Source organism: Vicugna pacos, chromosome 5 (assembly GCF_048564905.1).
Source record: "Vicugna pacos chromosome 5, VicPac4, whole genome shotgun sequence".
NCBI classification, from domain to species: domain Eukaryota; kingdom Metazoa; phylum Chordata; class Mammalia; order Artiodactyla; family Camelidae; genus Vicugna; species Vicugna pacos.
Window position 1 is genome coordinate 77,653,494 of NC_132991.1, and position 26,470 is coordinate 77,679,963.

The 26,470-nt window shown below is 40.8% G+C and overlaps 2 protein-coding genes across 6 annotated transcripts in view; one reads left to right on the forward strand and one right to left on the reverse strand.

Moving 5' to 3' along the window:
- Nucleotides 1-26,470, forward strand: part of NEMP2 (nuclear envelope integral membrane protein 2) — a 40,874-nt gene that overhangs the window by 13,751 nt on the left and 653 nt on the right. For 2 of the 4 annotated variants that reach the window (XM_031678033.2, XM_072961596.1), the window contains exons 5-9: nt 156-249; nt 1,065-1,179; nt 2,806-3,028; nt 6,328-6,504; nt 7,217-9,389. In XM_031678033.2, coding sequence (XP_031533893.2) covers nt 156-249; nt 1,065-1,179; nt 2,806-3,028; nt 6,328-6,504; nt 7,217-7,358 — 751 coding nt within the window. In that variant the 3' untranslated portion in view covers nt 7,359-9,389. Of the gene's footprint in view, nt 1-155; nt 250-1,064; nt 1,180-2,805; nt 3,029-6,327; nt 6,505-7,216; nt 9,390-14,323; nt 15,788-26,470 lie in introns of those variants that run through there. The other 2 variants (XR_004189928.2, XM_072961595.1) reach the window with 2 other exon arrangements.
- Nucleotides 17,066-26,470, reverse strand: part of MREG (melanoregulin) — a 54,638-nt gene continuing 45,233 nt past the window's right edge. For both annotated transcript variants that reach the window (XM_072961597.1, XM_006207280.4), the window contains 3 exons: nt 20,918-21,008; nt 19,497-19,660; nt 17,066-18,956 (listed from right to left, as the gene is read on the reverse strand). In XM_072961597.1, coding sequence (XP_072817698.1) covers nt 18,822-18,956; nt 19,497-19,660; nt 20,918-21,008 — 390 coding nt within the window. In that variant the 3' untranslated portion in view covers nt 17,066-18,821. The remainder of the gene's footprint in view (nt 18,957-19,496; nt 19,661-20,917; nt 21,009-26,470) is intronic.

A 26,470-nucleotide genomic window follows, 5' to 3' on the forward strand; every position in this document is an offset into this window, starting at 1 on the left:
CTTTTTTTTTTTAAGAGTATAGGATATAATTAAAGCTGCCATCTGAGTTTTTCTTCTTAGTATTCTTTATGGCTACTGTCACCACGTTAAACATGTTTTTCATACTGAGAGTGCAACTTGGCATTTAAATTTCTTTTATCTGCTTGTCTTGACAGAAGCCCTATTTTCTATTACTCTTCGGGGACTGTGCTAGGTATTCTAATGACATTAGTCTTTGTCCTGCTACTGGTGAAAAGATTCATTCCTAAGGTAGGTATACTAGGTACAAATGAATAAAAAATGGAAATCATGATCTCATAACCATGAAAAACTGATCAGACTAAATTCATGTATGACAGTTCCAGTTTCTACATTTTATAAACTTGCTGTAAAATGTATCTTTTTCTAAAGATTTTAATTTTCATTTGTTACTATGTGTAGGCTTAAGTATTAAGTTTTGGTGATACTTTTTTTGAGAACCTCTTATTTTCTAGGTAATGCATTTTTCTTATGAGCAATGGCAGCTAATTCTATACTGAGTAAACAATTCTCTCATCATGGCATTAGCTGAGGAATGTCATGCTGCTGAACCACTGGGGCCTTGAATAATGGCGTTGCTACATCCGGGGATTTCTTCATTATCATCAGTTCCCCAAAACACCTTCAATATAAGACTGCCCTGCATGTAGTCAAAGATAAATACATGTTAATTCATGATATGAACATTGTAGTTACTCTGATGAAAGCTTGCAACACCAGCATTATTTTGAGATAAATTTGTTCTTTAGATCAGTGCTTCTCCAACTAATGTATATGCAAGTCACCTGGGGGTCCTGTTGAAACGCAGGTTCTGAGTCAGGAGTCTGCAGTGGGCCTGAGAATCTGCATTCCAGCCAGCTCACAGGTGGCATCGAAGCTGCTGGTGTGTGGACCACGCCTTTAATCAGACCTAGACGAGTGTCTTGAATTGACTTCAGTGCAGTTTCATACAGAAGTTTCTGATTCAGAGGGTTTATTTGTTTACTTCTATGTTTATGAGAGTGAATGAACCAAAAACTGTGTCATTTATTTTCTTCCACACACAGTATAGCACCTTTTGGGCTCTAATGGTTGGTTGTTGGTTTGCTTCAGTTTATGTTTTGTGTCAACTGATGGAAGATCTGAAGTGGCTGTGGTATGAAAACAGAATATATATATTAGGTAGGTAAAGTTTAAAAAAATACAGTTTACTGTCAATACAGCTGAAAAGTACAGCTAGAGGCCTTCTTTCGACATACGTTTCTCTCCATCCAAATTTTCATTTTGAACTAAGGAGAAAAGTGCTAAAAATAGTATTTTATCTTATTTCCGTGGTTGGTGATTTCAGTTCATTACATCTCGTGTTAGACTATTTCTCCATGACATACTTCTTAGTTTTCTATACTAATGATCAAAAGGGCAAAAAAATTTGCTATTTGCCCTTTTGACTATATATGCTTTGAAATTGTGGTTAAGCTCTAACCACACCTAAATTATAATGAAAAAATTTCTCTAAAATGTGGCTCTTCTTTTTCTTAGTGTATTTAGTATGAAAGGTGGAAATCCTAAATATAAATGACTAATGAAAACTTGACTTTTCAGAAACAGAGAGGCTGTTAAGAAACCACTTGTTGTTCTTGTTTCATGTTGTTAAAAAAAAACTTTTTGAAAGTGTTTGTTTTAATTGTGGAATAATGGACAATGGGGGAATCAGTTTTCTCCTAACCTTTTAGTGCCAAATCTTTCACATAAATCCACCCACTCAAAAGCAATCGATTTTTTTTTCACTTGAAGGTTTTATGCTTTTAGTTCATTATTCTTTTTATGCCAAGGTATTTTCCAAGTAAATTATTGATCTCATGGTATGTTTCCCTCAGTACTTCACTAAGCATCTCTAAAAAGCAAAAGCATTTCCTCTATAGTTAAATAACTATTAAATCTTAAAAAATTAATAATTACATAAAATCGTGTCTTATCCAGGCCATTAAATTTCCTAAACATCCTTAATTGTTGGTTTGTACAAGGTAGCATATAGTCCAGAATCACATTTTATGCCTGTTGTGTCCTATAAATCTTTTAATCTGTAACAGTTCTTTTTTTTTTTCCCCCATCACAGAGACCAAGGTAGTTGTCCTATACAATGTTCTACTTTCCGGATTTTTCTGATTACACCTTTGTGATATGATGAAACTTGTTTCCTCCCCTCCCCCCCACCCCATTTCCTATAAGCTGGAAATTAGATCTTGAGGCTAGCATTAGATACAAATGAAACACTTTTGATGGAATGTGTAAGAGGCGATTTGCACTTCACCTTGGATCACAACATGAGGCGCCACAGAATATCTCATTGTCCCTCTGTTAGTAATGCTGTGACTGAGCAGTGGATTACAAGAGTGACAGCCTGATCCCTCATTGTAAAATTAGATTTTCCTTTTGTGAGTAGAAAGTAAAAATTAAAAATAGGTTTTATAGCAGACTGTGACATACACCGAGGCTTCTTCCTGACCAGAGCTACCGTGATAATATTTGCCCTGTAGGACTCGGGGCTAGAAAACAGGTATATTTATACATAATGTATTATATTAATTTATTATTATACATCCTTAATTATTACAAAAGTCAGCCTAGCATCTCACATGGAAGGAATAACTAGCCCTAAATGCATTTTTTCAACTTTGCTTCATTGGAAAGAGAAAGCAAAAAGGAAGGTTTTCTGATATGTTCTTAGCTCTAAGTCAAGGCTCTGCCAGGTTTTTCACATAACTTCTCAAGTTCAGATTTATATTCTTTTACATTCTTCTCTTGCAGGCTATATCTTGATAGTTGGGTGTCTCAGCTTTACTGTTTGTTACAAGCACGGGCCCTTGGTTGAGAAGAGGAGCAGAAATCTCCTGATGTGGACTCTGCGGCTCCTGGCCCTGCTCCTGGTCTATGCTGGTGTCACCGCACCTCGCTTCGCCTGTACGGTCATGGTCCTTCTCCTGTCGTCCGGGAACCTGCGCTACCCACTGAAAGCGTTCGGCTACATGAGGTACTGCATATCTTTTTTTACCCCTCGTAAATGTGACATTTTGGGCTCTGGTTTTATTCATTCTTTGGGGGAATCTTTTGGACATGTCACATTTAATCTCAGAGTTGACTCCATTTCATCTGGAATGCTCCCTCAGAGAGGAGGAGGGTAGAGAATTTAAGCATCTGACCCCACCTCCAGTGCTCGTCTTCATTAATCTCCCAGAGGTGCACCACCAATTGCTTGGTAATTACAGCTCACCTAGAATTCACAAAAATCAGTGGCAAAATCACTTGGGCTCTCGGTTGCCTAAAACTTCTGCTTTCTTTCTACATTTTCTTTCTTTGGAGCCCACAACTGCTTTAGAGGTATTTGTTGTGCTTCTGAGATAAGAGTTAGGGAACAGAAATCGATTACAAATGGTTAAAAGGTATTATTTATGTTGAGGACTTTCTTTCTCTTAGGTTTTAAGAAAAGGGTTCAGTCTTTTAAAAGTACAGAAAAAAAGATGAGGGAACTTTTCTTCTCACGGCTTCATCACGTCCTCAGTCACGGAGTCTCAGCACCTGCGTTTGTGTCAGGTGCGCAGATGACAGAGGTGGTCCCCACCTGTGAGGGGTCCTTGGACGTAGGTGTACACTTCTATAGCCTTGAAGTGTTCAGTAGGCCCACCCAGGAACTGTGACATTGAAAAAGTTCAGGAAAGTTCCTGGAGGAGATAATACTGGGCTAAATCTTAATGAATCAAAACAGCCAGATGAATAAATATAGGAGGGGCTTTCCTGACAGGGAGAGAGCCCAGCCTGGTACCATCAGGAGGCAGGTGAGCAAGGGGGCGTCGGCCAGGTCGTGGAGGTATTGCAGGCTGTGCTGAGGAATCTGACCTGATCCTGGGCACAGTGGAGGCAGCTGACAGTTAATGCACATTAGTCAGTGCTCTCTGACTGCTGCCTGCACAGTGGTTACAAATTCAAATGCTCAGGGCCCTCACATGTACTGAGTGAGTGATTCTGAGCAGAGGTGAGGTGGTGGGGCGAGCGTGAGGATGTGGGAAGTTGTACGATGTAGCCCTGTCGAAAGGGGGTCAGTTACCGTTCAACTTGAGCCGATTGTTGCCATGTGGGAATATGGGCCAGCCTTGCACACCTTCTGGTTTTCTAAAAAAGCTAAGAATATGGGTTAGAATGTAAATTTTTATGATTTTTTAATGTTGGCAACTAATCTGAAGATAAAAATACATCCAACAAGCAAAAATCAAAGCAGAGACCATGAACACTCTTCGGGCAGTGGGATGGGGCCTATCTGTCTTCTGGCACAGAGGGAAGATGTAAGGGGAGGTTCTGGGGCAGGAGGCCAGGCATCAGACATCACAGTGGTCCAGGCAGGAGGTGATGGGGGCCTGGAGGAGTGAGATTCAAGGCCAGAAGAAGGAGTTAATAAGTATTTACGTGGTAGACTTGGCTGTGAAGAAGGAGACTTCGGTGACTGGTAATTGGTGGCTGCATATGTGGTGATGTCACAGGGGTAAACATGCACCAGCATGAGACCAGGGCTCCTACGCAGAGGCTGGTGGCAAGGCTGAAAGGCAGCAGGGTCAGAGGCACTGATGCTGACTGCTTCTCTCTGCCCTGTGTCAAGAGGTCCCTCTGCCAGGAGGAGGCTGGCCACTCCACATCCTCCAGGCCTCTGGTCCTTTGCCAGGTTTGTGCCCTAAGGAACCCAAGAGAGAATGCCTTCCACTTTCTCTTCAAACATCACTGCCCTGCCAGGAGCAGAGTGTGTTCTGTCACCTGCATGACGATCCCCTTATGCGCTTGCTATGTATTGTTAACATGAATAATCAAAATATTATTGTAACTTCAACTTTTCATTTTGCTAGTGAATAATTATGTGAAGAATTGAGGGATAAAAGAGGAACTTACAGGTTAAATAATAAACCAGAGAAATAATACTTTGATTTCTATAGTACGTTCTAGTTTGCAAAGAGCTGTTTCAATGTATTTTAATAATATTTGGTAGCTACTCTTGTGATTAGCTTTACTGCGTACTTACTATAGGCCACTCACTGTGCTGAGCACTTTACACAAAACATGATGTTTCATCTGTACAGTGACCTCCTGAGATGGATATTATTACTTTCATTTTTTTTCCCCTGTGTGCAGAGTGAGGCTCAGAACTGTGAAGGAATTGCCCCAGTTCACACAGTGGGTAAACCTCAGAGCCAGACTGTGTCCCAGTCTTCTGCTCAGAGCCCAGGGGTTTTCCTCTGGGGGGCCCAGGCTAGGTTTTCGGAAAAGGAGAAGGAAATAATGTCAGTGGGCCCCTAATCCAGCTCATCAACCATCACAGAGTTACTAAAAATTGAAAGATTTTTCAGGTCCCAAACCTCAAGGAAATAATATGTTAAAACACCTTTTGGTAATTCTGATGCTCATTTATTTATATTTGAGAATCTTTGGTTAAATTAAATTTTAAGCCACTCAAAAACATTTTTAAAAGCTCATTGATAAATATAACATATATGTTAAAAATTTTATCACCATTACCATTTTTATGAGATTCTCTCCTTTAGGACTTTCCTGGTTGGAAAAAAATTCCAGTCATGAGCCCCTCACCATGTAGCAAAGAATTGTTGGGGTTTTTTTCTTTTTTAAAATTTTATTTATTTATTTTTTGGTGGGGGAGGTAATTAAGTTTGTTTGATTTATCTGATGGAGGTACTGGGGATTGAACCCAGGACCTTGTGCATGCTAAGCAGACATTCTACCACTTAGCTGTACCCTCCCCACGAGAATTGTTTTTAATACACAACTTTTTGTCCAGTGTTGGCTCCCTCTCTAGGATTAGTGAGAATCACCACCACTAGGTGGAGGCACTGTCCCACAAATGTTTCTGTCTTCTGTGTTGAGACTAAGTGGCAAATGATGCTTCTGGGTCTCCGTAAAAGGACATCTCAAAGGCTTGCTTCTATTAGTGCCCAAGGAAATCCAGGCAAGCATAAAGAAGCCAGACCTTTAATTGTCTGTTTGTGTGATTTGAAGTCACCGAGGAAGAAAAATACAATTAATATCTTTATCAGAAATTGATCCTCAGATGCCTTAGAACATTATTTAGGATGGTCCAGGAGGAGGAGAAAGGTATTATTAGGCCCAAACAGCAAGTTCTATAAACCCCAGTCATGATAGCAATAATGCAGCATAGTATGATGTAGAGGAAGTTAAGAGTTATTACTGTCACTAAGAAATATACTTTTATAAATCTTAAGGATTGAATTGAGTAACCAAATATGGAATCTAGCAATTAAATGCTGCGTGTTTTAGGAAAGTGAAGACATGGTTTACATCGAAAAAGCCGGTGGTTAAGTACCTCACTGAAGACGAATACAGGGAACAAGCGGATGCTGCGACCACCCGCGCCCTGGAGGAGCTGCGCCAGGCCTGCCGCAGCCCCGGCTTTCCGTCCTGGCTGGCCGTCTCCAGGCTCCAGGCGCCCAAAAAGTAAGCCCCACTCAGCTGCCCAGACTACAGCTTGGGTTGGATTTATTGTGAAAATAATGCAGCGCTTTGGTTCAGATGCCTCAGGCTAGAAACAGCCGACTTCCCTGCATGACAGACGATGTGGAAGCTGTCGGATGTTCTTTTCCCTCCGTGCTCCGACTTGCACTGTACAACCTACCGGTGTCAGAATCGGTGTTGACCCGATGTGTTTTATAGGGCAGGCCATCCAGACAGCTCATAGGAGAAGGGAAGAGGTGGAATGGGATGTGTCACTTGTTTCTCATTCTGAGGGTGCGGACAGTCATTTGTAAAGTTGACCAAGAAAGACATCTCCGCCCCGACATCTTTTCCTTAGCGCTTTCCCTTCTTCATAGCTTTCTCCCAACGACAGTGCCCTCAGATTGGAGGCTGAAGGGGAAGTGTTGACACCAAATAATGAATAAATAATATGTTTATTAAGAAAGGGAGAGAGACGGGATTAGAAAACAGGAGCGGTCTTTTTGGCAGCACCGATGCTTCTGAGTCTGCCTTTCCCTGAGCATCTCGAGGAGGATACATAAGCCATTCCTGTTTTCACGCCCGCTGTGTAAATGCCATCCTCCACTGATGCAAAGTCACGTTTAATTTAAGGGGATAAGTATCAAGGGAACATGTTATCTTCAAAATAAACCTTTCTGTGATAACGTTAACTATTTAAAACAAAAAAACCTAGGTTTGCAGACTTTGTTCTTGGAGGAAGCCACTTGTCACCGGAAGAAATCAGTCTGCATGAAGAACAGTATGGCTTCGGAGGTGCCTTCCTGGAAGAGCAGCTCTTTAACCCGAGGACTCCTGACAGCCTGCCTGCACACTGACTTCATTCTGGACAAGGAAGTGGGGAAGCGACCCTGTTAAAGGCAGCAGAACTGTTCTAGGGAACAGTGGCAAAAGCATTTGCTGTGGAGAAAAGCACGTTACACTGGAAAGGAAAACTAAACTATGTTGAGGGTAGCTGGCCCTTCTTGACCAGTTCTAATTGTACTGTAGGTGGCCACCAAGATTCTGTGATGGTCATTACCACTTTCCCTGAGTGAAGGCTTTTATAGGAACAAGGGAATCATATTGATCTTCAAGGGGCCAATTAATATAAACAGGTGCCTTGTCAACTCCGGGACATTAAAATTTGCTCCCTTGATCTCCAGAGCCGTGTCAAAAGACTACGTTGCTCTTCCTACGTGTTATCAGCGTAAGTGCTGGGAGAGACCTGAGATATGCTGGACCAGTCTTTCCCAAAATAGTCCACAGGAAGCTAATCAGTGTTAGTGGATAAAGGGATACTAAGGTCAACTAAGATTGATACAAGAGTAAATGAATGTACTGCAGGCCTTCTCAGAACCTTTAATAATGCCAAGACGAGGTGCCCCTCCATCCCCAGGCCTGAGGGTGGAGACGCACCCCATGTCATGTGTTTACAAGATGGGATGGAGATGAAGTGCACCCTTATCATGTGTCTGTGAGAACGGGTACCCCTCCAAACACAGGCCTGTGGGTGGAGGTGAAGTGCATCCATATCATGTGGCTATTAAAGGGGTGCTCATCCATACAGAGGTCTAGCTAGGGATGTACAGCCGTATCATGTGCCTATTTTATGGGTGCATGTAAATACACAAGTCTCTGTATGGATATGTATATATGTAATGTTTATTATATATCTGTATATTTATGCATATATAATATATGTACATATATAACATGTATATTATATATGTGTGTATCAATACATATGTCTATGGGTATATATTACATATATATACACATATCTGTATGGATGTGTGTATATATATGTGTATTATATATATGAGTATATACATATATATACCTATAAAATGAAATATATACATATAAAATATGTATATTATGTAGGTGTATATCCACCCCCAGGCTTGTCTAACTTAGTCTTCTGCTCATATGAGGGACAAATCATCTTCTTTTTGTTTTTGGGGGGTTTTTTTGTTTGAGTCAAGGTAGATTTATTTAGAGATACATCAGGAGGCAAGAGAAAGGCCACAAGATGTGGGGTTTGGAAGCTCAGTTTAGAATAAAAGTGGGCACACATTCCAATAGAGTGCAGGCCGTCTCCAAAGGCCAATTTTTATGGGCTCGGTAGCTTTATATCTTAATAAGTCGAAGGACCAGTCTAGGCTGAAGAAGGGGCTGGGATTCCCAGGAAATTAGCCTTTTCCCGCTCTTTGACCTTTTGTGGCTAGCCTTGGGACTGCCATGGGTGCCTGTGGGCATGTTATTCACCATGCTAATGTGTTACAGTGGGCGTATAATGAAGCTCACGGTCTCCTAGAAGTCAAATCTCCCACCATTTTGAGCCTCAAGTCCTCCTGGGGGTTGAATTTTTAGCCATTCTAGCGTTAATTGCCGTGTAATCCCCTGAATGGCTGTGCCCTGCCCCCTTCCTGTCTCATCGCCCCCTCAGAGATTTTACTCCCATAATCTTATGGAATTGTAGAGGGGCGATGGTCCTTCTTCTGAAGTTGCTAACAGGCCAGGCTTGAGCAGGGCCCTAGCAGGGAGTAAGAAATCTCTGAATGCCTAATCTAGGGGCCCCAAGAGCAGGGAAGCCTTTTGTTTTTGTGTCCAGAGGGCTGAGGGTATGAGCTGGAATCTTCCAATAGCCATCATTTGACTGGGACTGTTGAAATCCACTGTTTCCATTGACTTCTGATGAATGTTTTTAAAGATGAAGCACCTTTGTAACAACTCGACAGTCTGTAACAACAAAAAGACTTAAAAGGCATGGCTAAACATCTGTAACTGATAGATTTGTTTGTAATTATGACAATTATGACTGATTATATTTAACTTTACATATTAAATAATCCTAGTTAATTTAATATGTGAGATGTCTCAGGTTTTTTTTTAAAGCATCTTAAAGTTAGCTGGGGCCACAAAGAACTTTCAGAATTTGTTAGATATTTAAAATTCTGATTATGTATGAAACCTTTTTTTTTTAGCTTTTGTTTGTTTGTTTGTTTGTTTACCAAATACTTACTAAAAGCATACATCTTACTTTCCCACTGTTTACTGAAATACTTATTTTAGGAGCTGTAATTACATGTATTATCATTTTAACCCTCCAAAACCTTAAATCTCTGGCAAAAACCAAGAAGCAAGCAACTGTGAATTGGTTGTCATATCACCGTTTCCTGACTAGAAACTTATGTTTTGTTTTGTTTTTTTTCTAAGGCAAAGGTAGATAAACTTAGATCTGCCTGCCCAGCAATTAATGTTTTAATATTTTATAAATGACACAGATAGTCAGTGAACTTTTTAACTTTTAAGTACCAAAATTTGGAGAGAGAATTTTAGGTGGATACTTTCAAAAGAAAACTCCTATAGAGTTTACCCCAAATCCCATGTTTTGTTTACTTTTTGAAAGTTTTTTTTACACTGAGTTACTTTTTTTGTTGACAGCTTTGTAACAGATATAATAAAGTTTTGCTTGCCCTCTACTAAGCCTGGGCACAGCCGAACTATTATACTTAACACTTATGCCTCTAAAGACATGTTTGAATTAATTAAACTAGCAAGCTTAAGCTAGCTTCAATACCAGTACCAGTACTGAATCCTTTTTAGATAACGTGAACCTGAAATTTATTTTGGCCAGTTTTCTCTATGTTTTGAGTATTTATAGAAGTACTTAATTTCCTTTCAGCCAATTAAAGAGCTCTTTTACCATTTAATTGTGCCAATACCATACATCTGTGGCATACAACACCTTATAGTTTTCATTTTAAAATTTTAGTCATAAATCAGATAGAACAAAGTAAAGCCCATTGGCTACCAAAGAAGTTGGATTTAAACTGGGGTTTTTGGCAGATAGAACAAATCAAAGTTGCCCACTTACATGGCTAAGGCTTTTTGCTAATATTTATGAAAAAGAGATAAAATTTTTACTTCTCCTTAGCAAATTAAGTTCCAAATTACTTCTTTCCCCACCTTTTTTTTTTTAAATTTGCATTTTAAAAAGATGGTGAGATCAGAATTCCCAGAGAAGACAAGGTAGAATATTTGTATCTCAAAGGCATAGGAAGCCCTAGAGTCTCATAGAGAGATTTTGTTTTTCAAAGGCCAGAAAAAAGTGTCTTTTTTTAATACTTGTCTATTAAGATAAATACGTAGGGGAGGTTTTGGGAGTGGTCAAAGGATTGGTGGGCTTTGTATCCTTTCTGGAGACACACCTCTGGTCCTGTAAAGACTAGATTTGTAAAACAAAGACAGTTTTGTTTTTTCTCATTTAGCTTAGGGGAGACTTTTCTAAAAAAATTTTATTAGGCTCCAAATATCAGCTATGGTCAGTTTAGTCCAACCAATGGCCTCCCGTTTGGCCATCTATTTATGAACACTTTTGAGGAGCCTTCCTGGGTTTGAGAAGTTTTTTTTAATTAAAGCTCTTGGTTTGGCCTCTGATCTGAAGAGGCCTGCCTGTGGCCTCACGTGGTCCCATTTTGATGATAACCTGACAATAGTAGCTCTGCCAGGGACCTCAGGTTCCCAGACAGCAGGGTTGACTTGAGAATCAATATGGAGTGGAAGGGAGACCTCTTCTGGCTTGGGATTGAGGCAGGCTCCCAAAGCCAAGAGTAGACATTTTTTGGGGTGCATGTCTTTCACGTAAGGGTCTTTGAATTGGATTATTTTAATTATTGGGATTTACTGAGCAAGTAGGTCCCTTCCCAGTGAGGGGATGGGGCACTCAGCCACCAGCCAAAACTCATGTGTAAAAGTTAATTTTTAGTAAGCACCTTGTTGGGGGCCTTCTGTTGACCCCCGTTAGTACACTGGATTGGGAGGACAAGGGTCCAAGGAAATCAGTCAGCACACGTAGGTGGCTCCCTTGTCTAATAAGAAGACAACTTTTCTACCTGCCACAAGGAGTCGCCAAGGCTCTGCTGGAGAAATGACCCGGTGTCCTGTGGGAGCCAGGGAGGGTCCCAGGCCCCAGCAGCCTTTAGTCATCTCAGCCATCATTGGTTTGGGAGCCCCAAGCCCACTTCGGGACTGGGGGCAGTCCCGCTCCCAGTGGCCTTTCTGTTTGCACATAGGGCAGGGTCCTGGTGGACTTTTCCCAAAATTGGGGCATTTGTTTTTCCAGTGGCCCTCCTGGCTGTACTTAAAACAGGTCCCTTTTTGGCAAGACAGTGGCTCTGATGCAGGCATCCTGGATCCTGTCCTCACCATGGGTCTTGGTGGAGGGTAACTCTGAGGTGGTGCAGAGATAAAGGCTGCTGCTAAGGATTGCACCTTTTGCTGTTGTCCCTGAATCCTTTTTGCCTCTTTAGCCCTGTCTCTGTTGTTCAATACTATAAACGCCAGATCCATGGGGACCAGCTTCCCAGAAGGGGCTTTAGGGGTAGATGATTGGGAAGACGTCTCCAGTGGGATCCTTCCCAACAGGAAGCAATGGAAGAATGAGAAAATCTCCTAGTAAGATCCCCGGCCTTCGGGCTTACAGGTCCCACAAGTCCCTTCCAGTTCTATGTTCACGAGAGAGGAGGAATAGCCCTGGAGGTCCTCACCCAATGGCTGGGTCCTACCCAACAGCCTATGGGATACCTCTCCAAGCGATTAGATCCCACTGCTTGAGGCTGGCCTCAAGAATGGAAAGGGAAAGCCATGTATAGCCTCCCTCATCCTCTTGCAACCTAATGTTACAATGGAAGCAAATCTTATCCCAAATTCTTCATACAACACTTATTAACCAGGAATTACTCATTTGCTTCCTGTAATCCCAGAGAAGCCTCCACTTTCGTTTCTCGGGACCCACTATTGAAATAAAAGTTTGAAAGAAACTTGATTGAAAGTGTTATTCTTATGTAGACACAACAATATTCTGATAACCAAATCAGACAACTTGGCCTCAGGTCTGTGAAGAAGGTAGACAAAGGACAAAGGATGCTCTAATCCTTCAACACTGCTGGGTATAAGAGATTCTTAACACCTTCTTGCAAAGTTGATGGCGGCCAGTTGTTCTAGCCAAGCATTTATCTTGACTACCACTCATTTCACTAATGGAAACTCATTCCTACCCCCCTTTATGCAACTTAATGAACTTACCGGTGTAAATTTTGATAAAGATTGTTGTTTAATCATCTTGGAAAGTGGATTCCTGATTAGGATACTTCGAATGCTAACTACACTTCTCTAGGACATATGATAAAATTAGCTTACACCTTTCATGCTACTAATGCTGAAGAATTTTTTAAGTAAATTGTTACCTAAAAACTACAGCTGTTGGCTTTTGAAAAAGTAATGATCTATAGGCCGGTGCTTTATTTAACTATTATGAATCTCATGATTTTATTTTTGTTCTTTATAATATGTAATATAGAAATACACATACATACACATATATGCAAAAAATTATTCTTTCTAAATTTAGTCTCACTAAATACTTAGAATATGGATGAATAGCAAAATCAGGTAAATCCCATTTAGTTACTAAATGATCAAAGGATGAGAATCAGGTTAAGACTTAGTTCCCTAACTCAGTTCTCTGCAGCCCAGTGTTCTAAATCCATATGTTGAGTTAAAATTTAGAATGCCATATATCCATTTGTAGTTTGTCAAAACAAGAGTGTGGACTAATACTCTGGAAGCTAATAGTAACACTTATTGTAAAAGAAAATTCAAAGCAGCTGGCCGTGTTCACTCTATACGTGGTAGTGATTTAGAAATTATGAGTATACTCCTTTCAATGCAACTTAATCAAATTTAAACAGACTTCTTTTGATATTAGTATTAGAACATGATCTGAGGGAATGGATAAATTCATTAATCCAATGGGAAAGAATCCAAGTTTCGTGCCATGATCCGTCTCTGATCATTGGAGAGTAGTCACATAAACTAGTTTCTACGGCTGTCAGTGAGGTCCTCTTCCCAAAGTTACTGACTCTAATGTCTTAGCTAAAGAAAAGTCACTTGTATGATGGTCTTTTAAAATGATTTAACCATTTATGTTAAATGAATTTACAAATAACACCTACTTAAGATAACATTTTAAAAATAATGCTCTAATACCAAAGATAAAGTTGTTACTTAATGGCTCATAATGAAATCATATGTATTTCAATAGATAAATGCTCTGGCCTAGTTACACTAAAACTAGTGTAGGGGCACTGTGAACGTGTCAGCTACAAATGCAGTCTTGGGGGTACTGTATTGTTGACTCAGGTACTGTCACGATTGGGTTCCCCGGGGGAAAAGATTCTGGAATGGAGATTGGCGAGCAACAAGTTCATTAGCAAATACCTACGGAGGAGAGAGGAAAGGCAGGATTGGGAATATTTTTTCTATGATGTAGTCATAACAAAGGCCTCAGCCAATCTAGTGGGGAGCTTTAGAGCTGGGATAGCACCTCCTACCCTTGTACCAACTGACTAGTCAGTAGATGCAGGATGCCAACGGGGGGGGGGGTGACAGTGGACATGACAACTCTCATCTGTTGATGGCAATTCCTACACAGTCTTGACTAAGATCTCAGACACCAATACTGCCAACAGTGGAGGGAATGTATATTTCAGACCCAAAAGGGGCAGACCGGAGCAGTGGCCCACATCATCAGCAACAGTCCACCCATGTGATGGTCCAATCCACTTGCTTTTTATGGCAAGTCCCGGGAAAGTCTCCTCCTGCAGCCTGGTGCATTTCTTTCCTTGAGGAAAACTACACGAAGAAGGCTAACTGGACAACTTAGAGCCCCACTGCTGCAGCTGGCCTCAAGGCCACACTAGTACTTATCCTCTCTCTCTTCTCTATTCCCGAACAGTGCTCCTCACAACTGTCAAGGTCATCAAAAGCAAAGAAAGTCTGAGAAGTTACCATAGTCAAGAGGAACCTAAGAGAACTTGATGACTAGATGTCCTGCATGGGATCCTGCAACAGAAAAAGACCCTAGGTTACAACCTAAGGTATCTGAATAATCTCTGGACTTTAGTTAATAATAAGGTCTCAATATTGGTTCATTAGATGTGACAAACGTACCATAAGGTAAGATATTAATAACGGGGGAAACCGTAACTCTGTACTATCTCTGCAACTTTTCTGCAAATCTAAAGCTGTTCTAAAATTAATAGTTTATATTGAAAAATAACAGGAAAAATTATATTGATGCGAGAATTTGATCTTACACGTTCCTGAATCTGACAAAAACCCAACTCATGATGAACAGTTTTTCAAGTAATGTGTATTTATCCCTTGCAAATGGCATGGCCTTGCTCCAGAACCCTGGGGTCTGTGTTGTCATTCTCCTGTTGAGTTTTTCACCCATTTCACGTGGCATTTCTTCTTATCACCATGACTTTTAATACCAAACATTCTGCAGGGTCCTGTGATACAGGTGTCAAGTTGCTTGGCCGTAGCTTGGGCCTGCTTTGGAGCCCTTTCCTGCCTGGATCTCACTCGTGGCTGGCAGGTTTTCATGTCACCCAGTTAAATGGGATGGAGCAGTATTTCCGGGTGACAGCATGAAGATGACTGCCTACCAAGCATTCTGCTGGCTCACCCGTTTAGAGGTGGGAGATGTAGGATGAAATAATTTGACCTTTCCTTTGGAAGGGATGTTTTAGTGTGCCCCAGACCCAGACCCCTGAAAACCTCACTGAAGTGGCAGGTCCCTGAGACTCTGTAGGATTTATCTCCCAACCTCTGAAGCTCATGTCATTAGTCAGGGCCTCTAATGCGTTTGCCAATTTATACTCATCGCTAATGTCACTGACACAGTAACCAATGTGATATTCTGTAGAATGTCTAGATGGTCCAGATCATTTTGGGCTATATTAAAACAGAGGGAGGAGAGTTTAGATAGCTCTGGAGCAATACCATAAATATGCACTGCTGTCCATCTCAGGTGAATACTAACACTTTCTGACCTACCTTTTTGATGGGTATGGAGAGAACACATTTGCCAGATCATTTGCCACATACCATGCGGCTGAGACTGTGTTAATTTATTCTCACAAAGATCCCACATCTAGCTCAGTAGCTGCAATTAGGGCTACTATTTAGTTGAATTTTCAATAATTCACTTTCGTTCTCCAGGATCCACCTAGTTTCAGGTCCAGAGTAGTGAATTAAATAGAATTTTAATCAAGACCAACCCTCCTGCATCCTTTGGGTCTTTAAGGATACTAATCACTATTGTTTTTCTGGAATACAATATTGACTTTGGTCTACTATCTTGGCCAGGGGAGTAAAGTATTTTGAGAGGTTTCCACTTAGCTTTCTCATTAAGATGTTTTTTAACCCACAGGCCAAAAAAACAAATGGTGGTTCTGCTAAGTTCCAAGTATATTGAGTCCAATAATTTATTCTGGAAGTGGAGAGATGACCACTGGGTAGATCCATGGACTCAGTGGACCTCCGGTGAATTAGACCTGGGGGAGGACTCCATTTATGATCTGAACTCCATTTGCCCTGACTCTAAATGGCACACTCCAATGATATTCTTGTCCCTGAGTATCAATGTCAACTTGGACCTTGTGTCCCATGTCCTCAGGGTGTTTGTGTACACTCCTTTTCCCAGTGTATGGTCTCCCGGTAAACAACTATAGGTCCTTTTGCAGAAGGAATAGGGGAAGCATTGCCATATACACTTGCAGTGATGTTTCAAAGTCCTCCTTGGGGAATCCAGCCTTCCCTTCAGTCAGTAGTTTCTGGGTCTAGGAAACAGCCAAGGTCCGGAAACTTGGCAGGAGATCATGGCTTTTTATTAAGATGGCTATGGCTATGCCCTGTATATCTCCTGATCGTCCATCCTTGAGATCTTTTCATGGTCTAGTTTGAACAATACTCTTATTGGCTACCCATCTAGTTTGCCCCTAGGGATGCCAGGTTCCATCAACCATCTCCAAATCTCTCTGCAGGTAACCCTCAGACCTGGCCACTCATTATAATTGTGCCCACTTTTCTTCTGGCAGTGAAGCACTGCCACTGGGCCCCTATTCTTCCATCCCCATTGCTTCCACGAGCCCAGTTCTGGAATAGCCCCTGGCCTGCATGGATACTACCGAGCTTTCAGTGATGCAGGGGACCTCTCACCAATGCATTCTTTATCACTTTGGTCCATGAGTCCACTGGGTCTCCTGGAACCCCCTTTAAGAAAACATTTATACTTTATTGTTCACTGCAATAATATCCGTGGAATAGGAAATCAGGAGTTTGATCTGCTAATTACAGGTTTTCCCCATGCTGCATATTAAAATGAGTAACTTATTAACATAAAAATTTCCATCTACCACCTGAAATCGCCCCGCATACATGCATGAACCTTTGCATCCTGGTCTTGCCGAGTAACTTGTGACTTCTGAAGTGGTCACTTCAGGCTTCCTTAAGCCTCTCTCACGTACCACTCAATGGACTTGGGCACAGATCCGCCCCTCGAATGGCTTTAGAATGATGGGAGGGCCTTAAGCCCTTTCAGTCTTTCAGCTTCTTAACCCTTTAATTTAAAGGGATTATGGAAAGAATATCTGTTCCTTCTTAATTCTCAGAAATAAAACACACATTCAACTGAAAAGTAAACACAGAAAACTTTTAATTCCTTGCAAGGAAGATTTCCTGGATAATTCCACATGTTTTTATAATCAGAGAGACAAGTTTATCCTTACTTATTCATTACCAAAAATAAAGACTATGGTTACAATTTATTCTCCATAGATGCAAACAATCCCATCTATTTTGACATCAAAAGAAGGCAGAAAGACAAAATACAAATTCCAAGGACAAAGATGAAAATAATATGATTTTCCAAGTTTTTTTTTTTTGGTTTAATTTATTGTTTGTTTCACTGTTTGTATGTTTATCTTGCAAGAGCCCACAGACGTGAGGAAAAATACCTTCAGGCTAATTTTCAACAACATGAGAGAGGGATTAAGTACTACATAAAACAAAATAAAAATATATTTTTTATTTTAAAAAATAAAACTTTCAGTTTACTTACTAAACTAGGAAGAATTTACCTGAAACATGTCAGTTAAATTGGTCTGCAATGCATTCGTAAATGGAGAACACGCATCTCCTCTAACAAACATCTTAAACATTGTCTTCACTGCCAAAAGGGCCAGTCAGGATAGGAAAATTTTCAAGTCACAATCCCCTGTGCAGACTAAATACAAGTTACTTTTTAACTTGAAGTCAGAAGAGCAAAATCTGTAAAAGTAAAAATATTGCCATTGTTCTCAGCAATCTATGGAGAAATCCTACAGGCTCTGAAAGTCTTTTCAATAAAATGAACCATGATTTCATGGCAAGCTCCTTGCCTACGTGGCAAGTCACTTTGGAAGCTGGACGGCTCAATCTGTGCATAGTAACAAGCTGTGTTGACAGAACTGCTCCAGTTTGAAAAATCATCTTCAGAAAGGGAGAAAGTCCAGCAAGGACCTTCAATGCAACACTGCCTATAGAGCTGCAAGTCTGCTTGGGGGTCCCTGGACAGGTGCCACTCTCGGCTGATAAGTTGGGGACAGACTAAACAGAAGAGAAGAAAGTGGAGGTCAAACAGGTGCCATCCCAGATAAAATATCAAGGGCTTGTGGATCAGGGCTGGGCAATATGCAAAAATGAGGTAACCAGATCTCAATAATGTTGGGACATTAAGATGCTTGTGCCACAACTGAAGACAGAGCTTTTTACATGTAGCTGCAGAAGTACTCCTTGGGATCATTCTATTTGGGACTCACTTCTGAGCAGCACTCCTAGGTGTTTCTATTACTGGGTACATCTAAACTTCTGAGTCATCATAACAGATACTCAGAATGAGGCCTCAAACACCTCCAAGGCTCTGTAGGTGCTTCCAAGTCAAGGAAAGGTCATGTGATGCCTGGTATTATTTTGGTGTTAGCCTGTATTGTGTAACAATTACTTAAACATTGGTAATCCATATATGGGTTCAATGGTAGTTCTATTAATCTTACTGTTTTATTAACTAGAATTTCCCATTCTCCCAGCAGGACCAGTGTTTAGAGCTTATTGTACAACCAAAACCAAAACAGGGGCAACGAGTTCTTGGAAGCTAATCACCCATGATGAAATATCCCGCTGACCAACTTGCTGATGCAAGGTCCCTAGGGTGTTTCAATGTAACCTGAACATTTCACAGAGTCACGTCCTCATGATGACCAGACATTCAAACCCTTAGATTTCTGTAGGAGCCAGAATCCTTCTTCCCTTAGCTAGCCCTCTAGCACTTGTCCAACTTTGGTTGGCTGTTGAGTTCCAGTGGAAGAATTCCAGTGGAAGAATTCCAGTGTTGCCTCGCAGCCTCTCCTTTAGGGACTTGGAAACGGAAGGCAGTGCAATTCTTTCTCGCCATCTGCCAGGCATGGGACCCCAGGCTTCTTGGGGTAAGTTCGACTGGCAATTTTAAAGAACTCTTCCGCAGCATCGAGTGCAATGAGACGGTCCTGCCAAAAAGTTAAAGATAAAAATGTTCTCAAGATAGAAACCAAGCCCTGTCAGTGAGAAAACCAATCTAAAACCTCAGTATCCACCCTAGAAATGATGAGTAAGTAAAACATTTATTACATTTTTCTTAACAAATTTAGAGACACTCCTTAATCCCTCACTTATGCTGTCTAAGAGGCTTTTCGAATCATTTTTCAACCTTTGGTTATAGACACAATCTTTCCTACATCTCTTTGAACAAAAAAATGGTTCAGAAGGCTGGCTACACAGCAAAATTGGCTGAAAAATACAGATAGACTCTTGAGCCACAACCCAAGTCTCAGTTGGTCTGAGTGCAATACAAAAACCTGAATTTTTAAAGCCCTCCAAGGGATTACGATGTGCCGGCCACTGGGAACTAATGCAGAAGATGCCAGCCTCACCTGCCACACCTCACACTGTGGCAGAGCTAGTGGTGTCAGAATGATGAGTATATGGACCAACAGGAAAGCAAAAATTTAAGGCAAAATCAGGGCAGACGGACAAAGGTATTCACTTACCACAACAAAGAGGTATCTCTCTGAGAGCTCCCAGCTGGTTGGGAAAATATTGGTCTCTTCGGCCAGTCTCAACAACATCTCCCGAGCCTTCCTTGTGTTTTTAGAATCACTGATGGTGCTGAGTTTCGTCACCGACAACAAAGAATCTGCTTCCCTTTGAAAACCTAAGGTAAAGAAATTGAACCTTCATGTAAAGTAGTCACAAAGAAATGACAGCCCCGCAGTGCGGTCCCTGCAGGAGATTAAGGGACCCAAGGGTGAATTCTGAACAAGCACGAGAAAACAGAAGCCCAAGCCTCCACTTCACATGCTGCTTCCCAGCTCAGTGTGGTTGGCAGGAGTCTTTAATTAAAATTCTTTTGAGGTTTCCTCTTACCAAATTTTCTTCATTAGCTTTTCCCTTCAAGTTAAATCTTAGATACCCACTGACTGCTTGCTGCCCCTTTTCTTGGTTTGGAAACCCTCCTTCCACTCCCTACCCTTCATCTCCTTCCCTGTCCCCAGAATTCCTTCCTGCCCCACCCCAATCTGCAAAGTGGTCACTTTCCTCCCCTATTTCTCCAAGCCCAGATTCCCTTCCTGGGGCAATGTAGTTGGCGAGTTAAGTTACTTCCCAAAGGTATAGAAGACTCACAGATTTAACCTGCCTGGAGCAACTTACATTGTTAAAAAGGAGACTATTAAGTCACAATAATACTGAATAAGTAAAGAGGGCAGAGGTCCACCCCATTCCACTGCATCCCAACTAAAGCAACAGGGGCTAGCAACTTGGTACCTTTCTTTTGAAAAGTTCTGATGCCAAGGTGTCATGTTCTCTTTCAAAGCAGAAGGACTGAGGTCTTCAAAGCTGATATGTTCATTATTTTAAACATTAAAGCCAGCTTATTTTACAGTGTGAAGACCATGTTTATTCTATCACAGCCCAGGCAGAATTAAGAAAAATCAATACGCAATGTCTACTCTAACACCACAGGTATTTTCCCTACCTTGTAGTCCTTACGAAAGTCTACACTGTATTTTGCTGTCTCTCTTACAAACAGTATTTCTCCCAATCTGCCTTATCTTATAAAGCTGCTACTGATTGGCCAATCAGTCCCATCTAATTCAATCAATGCAAAAGGCCCCCAAATTCAATGGCAGTGCCCATGTGATTCTGCTGCCTGTGCTACTTGATACTGAGGACGGATGGAGTAGCACATGGCAAAACACATCCTCAAGACAGGGGCTGCCGATAACGGGAACATCAGATGTTTGTGCTTGAGGATACAGGGAGAACAGGATTGGGAAAATAATTAGTACACAGTAAGTAGCCTTAGTTAGTCATTACTGACACCCTTTTCATAAAAACTAGGCTGAAGAAAGTGAAGAGGAATGATCACAACTGGTTATTTTTACCATTTCGTAATCACTTTCAGACTCACCTAAATCTTCTAAAATGCGTTTCCATCTACTTCTCACTTCCCTTCGAATCTGTCGCAGGGTGTAGATATCATAGTTGAGTTTTTGCCACTCCTGCAGGAAAATTAAAATTCAGTTTTATTTCTAAACAGTTGGCCTAAATCTCTGTCTAATTCCCAAACTTAAGCTGTTTAAGCATGCAGTTCTCCTCGTCACCAATCTTCAAAGCATATCCCAAAAGAAGAGGAGAAGAAAGAGATGGAGACAACAGGTAGACCTCAGCTCCCATGTCTGGAGAATCTGCTATGTACCAGGCGCTATAACACACTGCAAAAATTATCCTAAACTCTTCACATTACCTATTCTCCCAACTGCAGTGATAGCACCGGTAAAGTGGGGATAACAATAGTGAATATGCCATTTAAGACTGTTACAAAGATCAAAGGTATTAAAAAAACACAATATACATACAGTGAGCACCTGACAAGATTTACGAATTACTGAAGCCATTTTATAGATGAAGAAACTGAGGCCAAAAAAGTCTTAACTGGTTAATCCAATATCATCCAGCCCTAACAGGGATCAGAACCGGTATTTGAATCCAGGTCTGACTCCCAAGTTCATGAGAAAAATAACACACAAAGAATTTGTGTCTTCCTTTGTCATCAGAATAAAGTAAATCCCAAGTTTCTTGATTTCCAGTCAATGTTTCCTTCATATCTCAGCAGCGCCCTCTTTCCTTTATACTCCCATGATAAGATGAATCTTTCAAGCATTTGGCAGAACTATTAACAGCTTATCATTCTGGAAACTTCAGTCTTATGGGTGGTAGGCCATCATGTTGGTCCTCAAACAGAACTTGAATCTTTTAGGAGCATTAAAATCTTTATTGTGCTAAGCATTTCTTTTAAATGCCATGGAAATTTGTTTTCAAGGAGTCTTACCTATATAGAAGAGTCATTTTATAGCGTGTACTTTTTCCTGTTAGCAATAACATTAACCACACAACTACCCTAATGCACAGCTTAAAAGAACATCATTCTAACTGCTCGATTTAAGACTCAAGTTACAGGCTATTCTGACTCCTCTAACTAGAAATGTTTCAGTGATGCCCTGATTTCCCTACCAAGTTCCTTTCCAGGCTTACCTTGCTCATCGCTGATCTGCTCATTGCTAATCAACTTTCATGACTGGTTAAGAGAAATCAATTTAGCTGCCATTCACAAGCGTTTATAGATACCACATCGAGAAAGAACAACTAGCAAAATAAAGTGCGTTTTGTTACGATTGCATTTAGCTCCTGTATCTGAAGATACAAAGGCATCAAAAAGGTCCTGGATTTCACCTGTTTTCTAGAAGTCAGGAAGTTGGTGAATCTGATTACTCTTTCCTGGTCCTCTGTTTTTGACCAAAGGCGTGTGTGCCCATGTGTGTACAAGAGTGTGTAGTGACGGGGGTCGGGGTAAAGTCTGGAACCCTGGAGGGCAAAGTCAACTGAGTCACCTCAGACATGTGCAGTCCCGACCTCATCTTCAGCGTCACGTTAAAGCACTCCTACCTCCTCCCCCACGGACCATGTAAGAATTCAGTATTGCTATTTTCATTGGCTGGGCCACTCCGTATACACAGCATCTTGGAAAAGAGCGTGGGTGCTAGAGCCAGACTTCCCAGGTCTGAGTCCTACCTGCATTGTTTAACAGCCTGACTTCGGGCAAGTTGATAACCTCCCTGTGTCTCAGTGGGCTCAACTATAATACGGAGATCATAACACTACCTACCTCGCAGGCTTATTATGAGGATCAAATGCTTTAATGCAAGCCCTGAAAATGGAGTTTGGTGCACATTCTCCTCCAAAGCAGTGTGGACACCTTTAGGAAAAAATCTCTCAACTCAGAATGATTTCCATCATGAGGACTAGGGACAATACACATTACGCTATGCGCTACGTGATCTGTGAGGACCTCCAGAAGGAAAATTTCTCTGCTCTTTGACATCAGGTGTGATTTTACTTTTCCTGGAAATTGTTTCACTCTTCTGGACATTGTGAATTTCAAAACCAATCAATTTCCACACTTACCTGAAAACGTAGAGTCCGTTCAATGGAAAACTGATAGGATTTTGGAAGCATTTTTGAATTATCAGAAGTTTTTACTACTCTGTGTCTTTATTCATGTTTTTTCTCTGTCTCGTCTTCTAGTTTGTGCTCTCTCATTGTATTTTCACGAAAGTTATCTTGAGTCCTTTCTGACAAAAAGACTATACATAAATAAAAGATGACACAGAGCAGGGCTGTGCTTATTCTCAGTGTAACTGACCCTCCTTGCTGGACTGAATGAAAAGTAGCCAGACTCCTTGCCATGCCTGGTTCCAGACCCACACAATCAATCCACACTTTACAAATTCCCACAACCTTAGATTATGTACCAAACCACTAGGTGGCTTCATTAACTTGCAATTAGAGGTCTCTGCTAACTTTCAGCTCCTTAGGCTAACGCCTCCAAGCTTGTGTCCTGCACTAGGTGTAGCCAAGTTTCTATTTTTCAGAGACCCATTTATTATTGGGTCATCTAGGCTTCCAGTTTTTTTTTTTAACCTTTCTCTTCTTGCTGTCCATCTATCATTTATTTGCTATTCCTAAATACCAACATCAAATGTTACACAAATTCATGCCATTTCAGTGTCTATTCCCCTAATAAACAGTTCGATGGAGAAGCAACAATGTGACATTTTAAAATCTGCTAAGGATGGCCCCAAACAATGATGCCACTGGCTGACCTGCACGTGATAGGTGCCTGTTAAGATGAACAGGATGAAACTGCATTTCATAAATCCACATTATTATTGCCTTCTTTTGACACAGTAGTCATGGATAATCATATATGAAAAGGTCTGAGAGTTCTGTGCAAAATTGAAAGCTCTAAAACCAGTGGAATCTTAGGTAGAGTTTTAACTAAAAATTGGCTTTTGAAAAAATAAACGGTAAGAGGGGAATCTGAATTCCTCTTTAACATACGACCCTAAAGAATAGAATCTAAATGTGGCAAATGAGAAACGGGGAAACAAAATCTTACACACACTAAAGAAGCTAACTCACCTATTTCCTGGAATCAGAAAAAAAATAAGTCTCACGATGTCCTTCTACATTTTTTAAATTGTACCAATTTCTTTAGACAAACAATCTGAAAATCACAATTAAAGATCAGTTAAATATTATTCACAAGTGACTTGACACCCAAACCTACTCGACATCAAAATTTAAAGTCTTATTTTCCAGAGTAGTCTTTGTTTTCTCATAATTTCTGAAATAATACGTTGTGGTTATTGTGACGCTGTGACCCGAAACTTTAATCATGAGCAAAAGCATAATAAAAGAAATCAAGCAGATTTAATTTCACAGACGACCTGGGAATCAAGTCAAACTGAAAATGATGTGACTAAAGAACAAAAAACTGAAGATGCTTATAGCTGAATTCTTGAGGTTTTTCTTCTGACTAGTTGTTGGCCAAATCAGCTTAGGGCTGCTAGATAAGAAGGCTGCGGCCAAACATGAAACGCAGAACACAGCTCAATCTCCTGCCGCCATCAGGAGCTCCTGCAGCTTTCCGTCCATGAGCTGGCCTTGACTTTGAGTTCTGATTTAAGCTCCTGGGATGATTTTCTCATGCACAAAATTAAAACGTCTGATTCCTCTCTGCACTGTGAGGTTGTGGACAAATGGCACAGTTAAAAAGTCCTCCTTATTTCATGTCAAAAAGGTGATTTATACATTTAAAGAAATGTTGTTGAACAGTAGGTTACATGGTTTTTAAAATCATCTTCCACTCTTAGGAGCAACTTCAGAAGCAATTAATGTATATAATTAATTATAAAAAGAATATAATCACATAGAAATAAACAAAGAGAACAGAGGGGTATAAAATGACAACTAAGTGTTTGCTCTCTCATCCTCTTTTTTCTTGTCTTATTCCTTAGAAGTGGCTACCTGTGAACATTTCTTTCTTCTCCTCTCCCTCCCTTTTTTCTCCCCCAGCTCGGCCCCTTTCTTCTTCTCTGGTGGTTACTTCTGTAACTCCAAATATTAGGCTTACACTTCTCATGTCTTATGTATTAACTTTAAACTAGCTTTGCATCCTCTGCTATGAACAAAGAGAGCGATTTAGCTCTTTCATGTTTCTCTCTCATTGTAAGGGAGGCAGGACAAGTGGGGACACAGATTATCACCAGTATTTGCGCCAATCACAACCTATATCCCCTGGGGCTGGCACACTGTGGTCCCAAACAAAATGTGGGTTCTGATGGCAAAAAAGAAAGATGTGATATGAACACTGGGGCCACGGATACGTTTGCCACAAGCAGATATTTGATGTTTGTTCCCCTAGATCTATTTTCCCCTTCTCTCAACAATCTGTCAGTTTAACTCGATTTTGCTTTGGAGAACAGTTACATTCTCAGCTCTAAGAGTGAGCACTGATTGGCTTAGGCCAATAAACTCAACTTTGGTTGTACATTAGAACTAATAGGGAATATTTTAAAATACCAATGCATGAGCAGGAGGGTATAGCTCAAGTGGTAGAGTACGTGCTTAGCATGCACGAGGTCCCCAGTACTGCCTCCAAAAATAAATGAATAAGCCTAATTATTCCCCCAACCCCCAAAAGCGTGTGACATCACTTTCACTCACTAGGAAGGCTGCTATCAAAAAACAAAACACAGGCATATGTAGAATAGATAAACAAGATTATGCTGTATAGCACAGGGAAATATATACAAGATCTTGTGGTAGCTCACAGCGAAAAAGAATGAGACAATGAATATATGTATGTTCAGGTATAACTGAAAAATTGTTCTCTACACTGGAAATTGACACAACATTGTAAACTGACTGTAACTCAACTTTAAAAAAGTAAAAAAAAAATAACAATGACAAAAAAAATTAAAAAATAAAATAAAATAAAATAAAATACCAATGCAGGGGATCCTCCTCCCAGAGCAATGAAATAGGAATCCTTTGAGGTGGGTGCAAGGTTTGAAATTCAATAACTTAAGCCAACCAGTATATCCTGTTGGCTCAGAGATGGGCACGTAACCCAACTCAAGCCAAGGAGATGCAACAAAATCCACAGACTTCTGGACACTATCAGGAGGGGTGTTCTCTCTTCCCCCACAGGACAGGGTGTGAGGGTACCAAATCCAGAAATGCTCCCATAGCTTTTACTACAGTGAGACGAGCCAGCTTAAGAAGGCCAATACTCAGAAGAGGACCAAGACGAAAGAATCACAGAGAGGTAGAGCCTGAGGCCATCCTGGGCTTCATAATTAAATCTCATTTGAAGTCAGTCCTATTTCTGGAATTCTGTTATCTAAGCTAATTCCATTCTGGTTTAGACAACTGGAGTCCTCTTTCTGGCCCTTGCATCTGAGAGATTCATGTTACAGAGCCCACTCAATGAGTACATAAACAAAAAGGTAACTATAAATACTCCACAAAATGTGAGTCTCATATTTTCCCACCTCTAGACCCTGGGGGAAAATGTTCAGCATATAGGCCTACTTAGGTAGGAATGGATATGGCTTAC